The sequence below is a fragment of the Pleurodeles waltl genome, chromosome 11 (genome assembly GCF_031143425.1).
Source record: "Pleurodeles waltl isolate 20211129_DDA chromosome 11, aPleWal1.hap1.20221129, whole genome shotgun sequence".
Lineage (NCBI taxonomy): Eukaryota > Metazoa > Chordata > Amphibia > Caudata > Salamandridae > Pleurodeles > Pleurodeles waltl.
Window position 1 is genome coordinate 31,908,661 of NC_090450.1, and position 12,935 is coordinate 31,921,595.

At 49.4% G+C, this 12,935-nt stretch overlaps 1 protein-coding gene across 1 annotated transcript in view; it reads left to right on the forward strand.

The window, feature by feature from the left end:
* LOC138265303 (cytochrome P450 2J4-like) overlaps positions 1 to 12,935 on the forward strand; it is a 145,344-nt gene that overhangs the window by 85,991 nt on the left and 46,418 nt on the right. The window contains exon 7 of the mRNA XM_069212911.1: positions 3,324 to 3,511. Within this exon, the coding sequence (XP_069069012.1) occupies positions 3,324 to 3,511 (188 nt within the window). The remainder of the gene's footprint in view (positions 1 to 3,323; positions 3,512 to 12,935) is intronic.

Sequence of the window (12,935 nt, forward strand, 5' to 3'; positions counted from 1 at the left end):
CACTCTGGGGGCTCCTTAGAGGAGCACCAGAGCTCCCATTACAGCCTTCTGAGGATTTCCAGGCAGGCCCAGTTGCTTCAACCTCTGACAGGTTTCTGCCCTCCTGTTGCTCAAGCAGCTCGAGCCCAGGAAGGCAGAACACAGGATTTCCTTTGGGAGAGGGGTGCTACACCTTCTCCCTTTGGAAATAGGTGTCACAGGCTTGGGAGGGGTAGTCTCCCCAGCCCACTGGAAATGCTTTGCAGGGCACATTTGGTGCCCTCCTTGCATAATCCAGTCTACACAGTTAAGAGACTCCCATTCCCTGGTCTGGCCCGAAACTGTACAAAAGGAAGGGGAGTGACCACTCCCCTGTCCATCACCACCCCAGGGGTGGTGCTCAGGGCTCCTCCAGAGGGTCCTTGGGTTTTGCCATCTTGGAGCATCTGAGTGGCCAGTGCCAGCAGGTGATGTCGGAGCGCTCCCCTGATAGGTGCTTACCTGTGAAGCTGACCAATCCCTTTTAGGGCTATTTAGGGTCTCTCTATTGGATGGTTCTTGAGATTCGGATTGCAAGACTCCAGCAGGAATCCTCTGCATCCTTTACTTCACCTTCTTACCGAATAATCTGTTCCTGGAGGGTCCAGGGATCCTCCAGGAACTCGACAAACTGCAACAAAGAAGCAACGACACTTACTAAAACATTGTATCTTCAGCTCCTGCCAGCAACTGCAACTGTTTCCAGGTCGTGCATCCTCTGAGGATTGCCTGTTTTCAGTCTGCACCAGAAGAACAAAGGAATCCCCCTTCAAGTGAAGGAGTCACTTCCCTGCTTCAGCAGGCGCCCCTCTGCGGCGACGACCGATGGTGTGGGTCCCCTCTCCTGATGAAGTGCAAGGATCCAGCAACACGGGTGGTGGACTGAAGAGGTCCTGATGGTCCTGACGACCAACTGTCCAACTTTGGTGAGGTAAGAGCTTGCCTCCCTACACAAGACAGTAGCCCCGTGCACTTCATGTTTTGCAGTTGCCAAAGCTTGTTGGCTCCTTCCATAAAGATCTTCATGCACCATGCAGCCCCAGCCCCCAGCACTCCTTCCTGCGACGCACAGCTTTCTCAGTAATTCTCCGGTGGCGTGGGATCCCTTTCTGTAGTGCTGTGTGGGCCTCCTTTTGCAGCTTGTTTGTCCCCATGCTGTAGACTCGTGTGTTTGCTGCCTGGTTTTATGAGGGCTATCTGAGTTGCTGAGAGCATCCTCTGACTCCCCCCCCCCCCCGGGTAGAGTCCACCTGGTCCCGGGCAGCACCATTTTTCGTTAACCATGTGCTTTGCATGTGCTAAGAATCCATGTTTGCGGAATCCAGTGACGCAAACCAGACTGCAATCATCTCTCCGGCGTGGGACAGCATCTGCACCAACCAGGAACCTGCATCCATCTTCTTGGGTGCAGTACTGACTGTTGTTCTTCACTGGTGGTTATTCTTTTGCAGCTTCATCCGGGTTAGCAGGGGCTCTTGTTCTCCCCGGACTCTTCAGTGCTTCTTGGACTTGATCCCCTCCTTCCACAGGTCTCCAGGTCCAGGAATCCATTGCTGGTGTCTTGCAGTCTCTTCTGGTTCATACATAACCTTCTTTCTCATGTTCTTGTGTGTTCTAGGAAAGTTACTGTGATTTACTCCTGCTTTCCTGGGATCTGGGATGGGTTGAATTACTTACCTTTGGTGTTTTCTAACACTCCCAGTGCCCCTCTACACACTACACTTGCCTAGGTGGGAAACCGACTTTCGCATTCCAATTACGTAGGATATGGTTTGTGTTCCCCCTAGGCCCAATTCCAAATATTGTGATTTTAACTAATTGCACTGCTTTCTAACTGTTTTTACAGCTACTTCTGCATACTAGTGTATATAATTTAGGTATTACTTGCCTCCTAAGGGAGTAAAGTCTCTGTGGTATTTTTGGCATTTGGCAAAGTACCTTTATTTTTGTAACACTGAGTATTTTCTTTTATGTGTGTGAGCTTTCTATGTCTCCTAGTTAGGCCTTGGCTACTCATCCACACTACCCCTGGAGATCCTGGCTTCTAGACACTGACTACATTTCTCTAATAAGGGATAACTGGACCTGGTGTAAGGTGGAATCCACTACAAACTAGGCCAGCCTCCAGCAGTCTCCAACAGTCATTGGAACTGAACCTACCATACAAAGGATACTACATTTACACTAGGCAAAACGTCTTTTGAGAAGTAAACAATACCAATATGTTGAATCAAAGGATGTGGTAGCAACAGATGTGTTCCATAACACATAACACGTCTCACTCATCCATCCTTGTGTTAGTTGGCATTAAATGTGGTTTAAATCTACTGGTTAAAGCAACTACATCATTGAACTATTACTCTAATAATATATATAAAACTCTGTTTCATGCACATAAATCTGTAGATGATATCAGTTTTGGAAAGAGCTATGCATTTAAGAGAAATAAAATCCCTGTGGTGGCCTTTCATTACTAGATCATTTGTGCACTGGAAAAAATATTATGAATGGATGTCTAACAACAATACTTCATGTAATAAAGCTGTTGAAATCAAAATGGTCCCTTAGGTCTCTAGTAGTACATCACCACTCCTGGACATCTCTTCAAGACACATAACACCACATGTTTTGTAAAAAGATGCAACATCTATGCAGCTAACAGCACAATTGATTTCTGTGTTACTCCCAGTTAGCATTGATTTTTCCAGCCCAAAGGCTCCAGATAACTTCCAAGAAACCCTAAGAACAAAAGCAACTGATTGCATAATGAATACTTCAGCACCCATCATAATAGTGCATATAGGATTTAGTAGAGGAAACACTAAACAACACTTGCCATTTGATAGTCATTCTGCTTTGGAAGTACTGCATGCTTTTTTCATATAGGAACATTTTGACCCATGTCCTTTAACACTGGGAGAGGGACCATTCAAACCAAAGTTAATGAACACGACCCAATAGGTGTGATAATACTGGCTTTAGAAATCATAGACATTTTCATTTTTAACCACTATCAATTGGTCAGTGTTCTTCAATAAATGAAAGTGACAAAAATAAACAATGACACTATTAAACTGATGACCAAAAAGAGCCAAACACTCTTATTTTGGATTAAGGACATTATTTATTTCTTAAGGCTTTGGATGGTGTAAGTGAGGTTGACTGAGTTGAATTTAACAGAGCTATAATGAATGAGGGATTGGGAGAACTTGAATTGAGATTTAGTTGGCACGCCCGTCCTAATTACAGGAATTTGTGGGTTAGAGTAGGAACATTTATCTAACCTCTGTTAATATCTCTCTCAGAGAAAGTTCAGAAGGAGTTGTCTGCGACCTTTGGCGAATCTCAGGTCATCCAGTATGAGGACCGAAAAAGGGTTCCATACACTAATGCTGTAATCCATGAGGTACTACGCATAAGCAGCATTGCACCCATTGGAATAACTAGGCAGACTGTGAACGACACGTCATTGCAAGGCTTCAACATTGAGAAGGTATGTATGGACCAGCATTGAGGGATAAAGTTTGAAGCAGAGAAGTTAATTTTCCAGTTCAAAATTGTATCTGGCATGGTATTAGAGTTGTTGGTGATGGCAAAAAAACGTAGTACTTCTCCAAAGTGTACAGAATGAAGCAAGGATGAAGCTGAGCAGAGGAAAATGCGATTTGAAGGAGGATGATGGTGAACAAAGGAATTTTTAAACAGTGTGCACAGTGGTACAAGAAAAAAAATACAGAACAGCAGTGCAAATAGAAGGCCATGAAAATGCCCGTATACATTTAAAATAACTACATTTCTTTTTTCTAAACCATTCTCTATAATTAGCTAGCGGGTAGAATTGCTCACGGTACTCATGGTACTCAACTGTTAGAATTACAGTTACTCACGAAATAAGAAGTACTCAAAGACCCCATTTCAAGTTTTGTTGGAAAATATACTTTCCTCTCAATGGGTCTCCAAAACACTCAATATAAGGTACAACAGTTATTTTCCTTGAGGCTGTGCTATTGTTCCATTCTCTGTAAATCATTGGTTCAGGCCCTAAAATATTAATATTGGTTACACATTTTAAATATATTATGAGCTTCCTATGGATTGGATTCTCTCCTTAACTCTGGAGGGCAACGGAAGTTTGAGTTGCCATGATGCTATTCAGTCTTATAATGCAAAATGCCCACTTTTTTGCCAAACCTAGTCATGGCTCTCAATCAACAGCTCATTGTTATCAAAATTAGTTTTGAGCAGAATTTAATGTTTCCATCTTCTTGTAATAAGCTTGACAATTATGAAAAGAGCCAACATCATTATTCTAACCTCTTTCTACAGATGTTAATTTATTAACCCAAAATGTCTCTTTTTCATGCAGACTAAGGCGGTCATTATGAACATAGGCGGTCCGGACCTCCATGACTGCGGTGGTGGAAATTACCACCACCAGCATGGCGGCCCAGACCGCCATAATATGTTCATGGCATGACCGCCACAGGTGGAACTCCGCTACTGCCGCCAGGCAGCCTGACGATGGCGGAGTTCCTTATCCGACAGGGCTGCCGGATAAAGAACCTGTGTCCACCAGCCTTTCCCTGGAGGTTTCACACGCCAGGAAAAAGCTGGAGGAATGGGGGGCCCAGGGCCCCCCTGTGGGCTCCTGCACTGCCCATGCACTTGGCATGGGCAGTGCAGGGGCCCCCGTGCACAGCCCGTCGCGCTGCTGCACCTGTCGCACTGCTACATTGAAGACGGCTCCATATGGAGCCGTCGGCAATGTCCAGGCCCAGTATTCTGCTGGGCCAGCTGGCGGAAACACTGTTTGTGCACACACTATTTCACAGCCATTTTCACTGCACTTGAGTAACTTATAAGTCACCTATCTGTCTAACCTTCATTTACTGAAGGTTAGGTGCAAAGTTACTAAGTGTGAGGGCTCCCGTGCACTAGCAAAGGTGCCCCCACATAGTTCAGGGCCATTTCCCGGGACTTTGTGAGTGCGGGGATGCCCTTACACGCGTGCACTACATATAGGTCAATACCTATATGTAGCTTCACAATGGTAACTCCGAATACGGCCATGTAAGGTGTCTAAGATCATGGAATTGTCCCCTCTTTCCGATTTTGGTATTGAGGAGCCTATTTCATGCATTATGGGGGCTCGACCATTGACCCCCAGTACTGCCAAACCAGCTCTCTGAGGCTTGCAATGCAGCTACAGCTGCTGCCACCTCACAGACAGGGGTCTAAGGCAGAACAAAGCATTTCCTTTGGAAGGAGGGTGTTACACCCTTTCCCTTTGGAAATAGGTGTAACAGGCTGGGGAGGGGTAGCCTCCCCAAGCCTCTGGAAATGCTTTGAAGGACACAGATGGTGCCCTTCCTGCATAAATCAGTCTACACCAGTTCAGGGACCCCCAGTCTTTTCTAGGGCACGAAACTGGACAAAGGAAAGGGGAGTGACCACTCCCCTGTCCATCTCCTCCCCAGGGGTGGTGCCCAGAGCTCCTCCAGTGTGTCCCAGTCTTCAGCCATCTTGTTTTCCAAGGTGTGGGGACACTCTGAAGGCCTCTGAGTGGCCAGTGCCAGCAGATGACGTCAGAGACCCCTCCTGATAGGTCCATACCTGATAAGGTAGCCAATCCCCCTTTCAGGGCTATTTAGGGTCTCTCCTGTGAGTTTCTCATTAGATTCTACTTGCAAGTTTCCAGCAGGAACCCTCTGCAACTACTACTTTATCCTCTGACCTCAAATCGACAGCAGACTGCTCCTGGAACCGCTGTAACAGCAACAAAGTATCCAGACGGCAGTTTCCTCTGCAACTTCATCTCCAGCCAGCAACTGCAACAGTTTCCATGGTGTGCACTCTCTGGGGACTCCCTGTCTTCACCCTGCACCGGAAGGACCAAAGAAATCTCCTTTGGAGTGACGGAGTCACTTCCCTGCTCATGCAGGCACCTTCTAAGTCGGCGACCGGTTCTCTTGGACTCCTTTCCTGACAACGAGTATGCTCTTTGGAACACAGGTGGTGGACCCCTTCGACACAAACTGTCCTGTGACCCTGCCATCCCAATTTGAAGGAGTTAAGAGCTAGCCTTCCCCGAGTATGACAGCAGCCCTGTGCACTGCGTCTTCTTCACCCCCTGAGGCCTCTGTGCACTATTTGCAAAATTCCTCATGCACAGCCTGACCCAGGTCCCAGCACTCTATCCTGCGATGCTCAACTCGCTGAGTTGACCTCCGGCGGCGTGGGACCTTCCTGTGTAGTGCTGCACCAACCGCATTTTGCACCTCCTTTGTCCCAATGTCTGTGGGTGCTATCTGGTCGACTGAGGCTCTTTGAAGTACTGAGAGCCCCCTCTTCCTCCTCACACAGAGTTGAGGCCCCCAGGTCCCTCCTGGGTCCAGACAGTGCCATTTTGACGCAAAACACGACTTTGCCGGAACCAAGGCTTATTGGACAAATCCAGTGCCAAAACTCACCTGAATCCAACATCTCTTCATGGGACCTCCATTGCATCATGCAGGAACCCACTGACATCTTCCTTGGGTGCATTTCCGCAGTCTTCGTCCAACCGGGGACTCTTCTTTTGCACCCTCTTCTGGGTTGGCAGGGGCTCCTATCCTTCCTGGAACTTCTTACGACTTCTCGACTTGGTCTCCTTCCTTTGCAGTCCTTCAGGTCCAGGAATCCACCATTTGTTGTTTGCAGTCTTGCTTGGTTCTTGCAATAACTCTAATCACGACTTGTAGTGTGTCCTAAGGAAACTTGCAGTACTTTACTCCTACTTTCCTGGGACGTGGGGTAATTTACTTACCTTTACTGTATTCTTACTCTCCCAGCGATTCTCTATACACTACACTTGTTTGGGGGGGAAATTCATGGATCGCATTCCACTTTCTTGGTATATGCTTTGTGTTGCCCCAGACCTATTTTCTTCCATTGCATTCTATAGCATTTCCTATTGTTTGCACTATCCTATGTCTAATTACTTACCTTATTTTGGTGTCTCGTGTATATATTGTGTATAATTCTTACCTCCAGAAGGAGTATTGCCTCTAAGATATTTTTGGCCTTGTCACCCAAATAAACTACCTCTATTCTCGGTAACACTGAGTATTGTCTTCACTTGTGTGTAAGTACTGTGTAACTATAAGTGGTATTGAAGGAGCTTTGCATGTCTCCTAGTTCAGCCTAAGCTGTTCTGCTATAGCTACCTCTATCAGCCTAAGCTGCTACAACACTACTACATTTCACTAATAAGGGATAACTGGACCTGGTATAAGGTGTAAGTACCCAAGGTACCCACTACAAACCAGGCCAGCCCCCAACAGTAATACCGTCAACAGGCTGGTGGTAAGTACTCCCAAATTATGACCATGGCGGTGATATCTCCGATAGACCACCAATGTACCACACCAACCTCCAGGACAGAAGGAACAGCCATCACGGCGGTAGCCGCCAACAGCCAGGTGGAAGTCAAAGTTCTGCCCACCATATTAAGACCCTGCAAACTGCCACCTTTTCAGGGGCGGTACCAACGCCAACAAAAGCCTGGCAGAAACAGAGCACAGAAGTGAAAGGACTCACCTTTGGAGACACGGAGAAGAACCACGCCGCCATGGAATCCGAACTGCAATTTTTCCCGATGATCTTCTACATTATGCTCCACCTGGAACACAAGCCCCAACGAAGACGAGGACGGTGAGAACAGCTGCCTACCACACAAGGGAGGATGGGAGGAAAAAGAGAGTGACACACACATGCACAACACACACCTGACACACACACTCACCATACACACAACCAGCTGCACCAGAAAAACAATTTGACCCCGAAAATCGGCAGAATAGTGCCAGGAAAACATGAATTGACGAAAGTGATAGTAATCAGTTCAACATCAAAATTAATAATTCGATTTGGCCATGAAACAGATATGTACCCTTGTATAGAAAAGGGACACTGCCCAGTCCAAAGTTCAAAGGGCCCACATTGCCACAGGGCAAAGTCGAAGTCTCAACTCGAATCCTGAGCACATCTGGATAGAACACTGCAGGGCCATCAGTTTGCAAATATGCAGGCACCTCAGGGGGATGGGGGCACCTCAGCCAGATGCGGGAACAATCCATTGGTTCTGGAGGGGGCAACATGCCCATTGCTTTGTCCTGGGGAGTGCAAGGCCACAGTCTCTCAAGTGGGTGTCTTGCCCACTGTTTCTGGAGGGGGCAACATGCCCATTGCTTTGTCCTGGGGAGTGCAAGGCCACAGTCTCTCAAGTGGGTGTCTTGCCCACTGGTTCTGGAGGGGGCAACATGCCCATTGCTCTTTGTCCTGGGGAGTGCAAGGCCACAGTCTCTCAAGTGGATGTCTTGCCCACTGGTTCTGGAGGGGGCAACATGCCCATTGCTCTTTGTCCTGGGGAGTGCAAGGTCACAGTCTCTCAAGTGGGTGTCTTGCCCACTTTTTCTGGAGGGGGCAACATGCCCATTGCTTTGTCCTGGGGAGTGCAAGCCCACAGTCTCTCAAGTGGGTGAATACCCCACTGGTTCTGCGGGGGCAACATGTCCATTGATCTTTGTCCTGGGGAGTGCAAGGCCACAGTCTCTCAAGTGGGTGAATACCCCACTGGTTCTGGAGGGGGCACCCCGCACAGTAGCCCCTGGAGGGTGGGCTACATGGCGTCCGTCGGAGGTGATGGCTGCATGCTGGTGGTGGTTGGGGAGGCTCCTGGACTCCCCTGCACACAGTGATGGCTGCATGCTGGTGGTGGTTGGGGGAGGCTCCTGGGAAGCCCCTGCACTCACTGATTGCTGCATTCTGGTGGTGGTTGGGGGAGGCTCCCGGGACAGCCCCTGCACTCAGTGATGACAGCACATCCATGGCTGGTGGTGGGGGCCCCGTGACAGCTGGTGGTGGTGGCAGTGTTTATCTGACAGCTTCCGCTGGCGTAGAGTGCCTCCTGTCCTCCTGGTCATGGGTTGAGGATCCCGTACCCTTCCTGGCAGGGTTGATGGGCTCTTCCCCTCTCTACCTGGTGGTGCAGGCTCCTTCCCCTTCCTCACAGCCTGTGCAGGCTCCTTCCCCTTATTAATAGCTGGTGTAGGCTCCTTCCCCTTGTCCACCGCTGGTGCAGTGCTGCTTGGTGTGGTGATAATGATAGTAGTGGATATTGATGGAGTGCATGCAGGTGTGAGTGTGGACGTAACTGGGTGGGAGGTGGAGGAGGAAGGGAGACAGTGGAGGCAGTGGATGTTGTCGTGTCTACAACTGAATGTTGTGAGTGCCTGTGGGATGAAGTGTGGTGGTTGTGTTTGCCTGTGCCACTCTAGTGTGTAGTCTTGTGTGCATGCTCGTCTGTCAGTGTGCTTGGGATGGGTTGGGGTTGAGGAGAATTGGACTGGGAAGTGGAAGTTGGAGGGGGGACGGTAGAAACAGGGACAATGGCTACCATCAGAGAGGAGGCTAGATCCTGATTTGATCTCTGTTGGGCCACCAAACCACTGTGAATGCCCTCCAGGAATGCATTGCATTGCTGCATCTGGGATGACAGCCCCTAGAATCGCATTCACAATGGTTGATTGCCCCACAGAGATGGATCTCAGGAGGTCAATACCCTCCTCACTCAGGGCAGCAGGGCTCACTGGGGCAGGGCCTGAGGTGCCTGGGGCAAAAAAGATGCCCACCCGCCCGGGTGAGCAGGCACGGGCAACTCGCTCAGGGGCTATTGGGAGGGCGGTGCCCAGTATGGGGTGTGGCGGCTGTACCTGCAGCTGGGGTGGTCACAGAGGTGTCCGCCACCACCAGGGAGCTCCCATCGCAGGAGGTATCCTAGTCTGTGCTGTCCCCTCTAGTCTCTGCAGTGGTGCTTCCCTCACCCTCCATCCCACTGGTTCCCTCAGCGTCAGTGGACTCTGTCTGCCCCCAGGGTCCTGTGGGATGAAGCTTCCTCGGTCACCGGTGCCTCTGTTTCTCCGCCAGATGATGCTTTTGCACATAAGGACAGGATGACAAAACAAGAAAGGGGGAGAGAGAGAAAAAGGATACACTGGGTCAATGACTGCACCAACACCACCGTTGCCGTACACAGCACCCTCACACACAGGGAACAGGCCTACGCACTATGCATTGCACTACCAGTTACATGGCTAGTCACCAATGCATGAGGAGGGGCTCACACCGCCAACTGCAGCACACCTGGGACCCATGCAGCCCTGCCTAGAAGTGAAAACTAATAGGCTAGGCAAGCAGTATTTTCCATTCAAACCCTTAGCCTCCAGAGGACCTACTCTGCTATTTCTGACCTGGCCTAGGGGCACCCACTGACACACAACCACCACCCAGATACCACCCCACCAGCCATAAGTTGTAATTAAAGCCACTGTACTCACCCCCTTGTGGCTGCTGTGATTCCCTCACGCGCCCATCCAGCTCAGGGTAGGCCACCGCCAGTATGCGGGCCATCAGGGGGGTCAGGGTCCGATGGGCACCCCTTCCTCATTGGGAGGCCATCCCCAGCTGGGCCTCCGCAGTCTTCCGTGGCCAGCGTCTCAGGTCCTCCCACTGTTTCTCACAGTGGGTGCTTTGCCTGCCATAGACCGCCAGGGTCCGCAACACATTGGAGATGGCACGCCATAGTCCCTTCTTCTGATGGGCGCTGATCTGCAGAGGCAGTACAGACAGGAGAACACCATTAGACAAACAGTCCAGCCTGTCACACAAATGGCCCACCATACCCGTTTCCATCACCATTAGCACACACATTGCCCAGCGCACAACATGTACACCGCCAAGAGGACATCCGCTACCCCACTTACACGATGCCTTCACACACAGATCCATGCAGTCATGCCACATGCATCGTGCCCACAGTGTACTCACCTGTTGGTATGGAGGCCCATACAGCAGTCCGTACTGGGATAGGGGAGGTGAACAGGCCTATCGATTATTCCTGCATCACAGGATATATAGGCACATACTTTTAAATTACACTGTCCCAAAACAAGAGTGCACGATGTGGACTGCTGTTGTGGTATAGTTGTTCAAAATGTGACAGCCTACTCACTCTTGTGTCCCTTAAATACCTACCGCTGCAGATGTATAGGAGATGGAGACATACCCCCATGGTGGACTTGGCTACAATGGAGGACAGGCACATTATACTCACCTATAGACTGGACAGGGACACAATCACAGAGCTGTGTGCCCAGTTGGAACCAGACCTGATCTCAGCTATCCGTCATCCGACTGGGATTCCCCCTCTTGTGCAAGTTCTATCAGTGCTCCATTTCCTGGCAACTTTCCAAGTGACAGTGGGCTTGGCAGCAGGAATGTCACAGCCAACGTTCTCAATAGTGCTGGCAAGAGTCTTGCCTGCCCTGATAAAACACATTGCTTTCCCAGAGGTGGAGGATTTTGTCACTGTGAAGGCCGGGTTTTATGCAATGGGACATATCCACAATATAATTGGGGCGATTGATGGGACACATTGCAATTATCCCCCCCGCAAAATGAACAGGTGTTCAAGAATCGTAAGAGTTTCCACTCCATGAATGTGCAGATGGTGTGCCTGGCGGACAAGTACATCTCTTACGTCAATGCTCAGTATCCCGGGTTGTGCATGGTGCCTTTATCCTCAGGAATAGCAGCATCCCAAATGTGAAGTCCCACCTACAGAGGCACAGGGTGAGGCTAATAGGTGAGCCTTGGTCCCCATCCAGTATGTGTTGGCATATGCCTATGTTGTTGGCGAAATAGGATAGTGTGTGGCTAAATGTTGTCCCTCAATATTTGCAGGTGACTCTGGTTACCCAGACCTAACATGGCTGCTGACCCCTGTGAGAAATACCAGAACAAGGACAGAAGAACATTATAATAAGGCACATGGGTGAACCAGAAGGATAATTGAGAGGAGCTTTGGCCTCCTGAAGGCCAGATTCAGGGACCTTCATCTGACAGTTGGATCCCTGTGCTACTCATCCAAGAAGGTCTGCCAGATAGTAGTGGCATGCTGCATGTTGCACAACCTTGCCCTCAGATGGCATAAACCTTTTCTGCAGGAGGAGGAGACTGGAGATGCCACTGTGGCAGCAGTGGACACTGAGGACAGTGATGATGAGGAGTCAGAGGATGAGGATGTGGACAACAGAACATTGGCGATACGTCAGAACTTCCAATGACACACAGGTGAGACAGTGCAACTTCACATTTCCATGACTATTGGTGTATTCTGTGTGGCATTGGCGTGCTGGCACTACCCACTTCTTTCCCCTACTTACTGTTACCTATGGATGTTCATTTTACAGATGTTGGGGATATGACAACATTGTACTGATGTGATCACAACAGCCAGCAACAGGTCATTAATTCTATGCTCATGCTATGTACAGTTCATTTGCAATGGTTGTAGCTGTTTCAATCAATACAAATTTGCAGTACATGAAATACTAGTCCAGTTTTATCCAACGGTGTTTATTGTTGTGCTAAAATATAGAGGGGAAAGTGCAATGGAATGGGGTGATGATGGAGGAAAGTCCAGGGTATTGTTCCAGTCTGTTTGTAGAACAGGTGCAGTGTCCATGGGTACATAGGAAGGGGAGCAATGCCAGTTCAAGGTGGACAAGGTGATTGAGTGGGACACACAAGCTGGACAATCAAGAGAGTCTCATTTCCGGGCGGTGGTTTTGGCAAGTGTCTCTGGCTTCTATATGGTTCGCAGGAAACGTTTGCGGGGTGGTTCTCCTTCTGCAGGAGGAGGGATGCTGGTGGCCTGTGGGTCCTGTGGCGGGGCCTCCTAGCCACTAGCAGTAGTGGAAGTGGAGGGCTGTTCAGTTGACTGGCTAGTGGTAGGGGTCAGCTGGTGTGCTGTTGCCTCCCTCATGATGTTGGCGATGTCTGCCAGCCCCTCCTGCTATGGAGATCAGGGTGGTGTT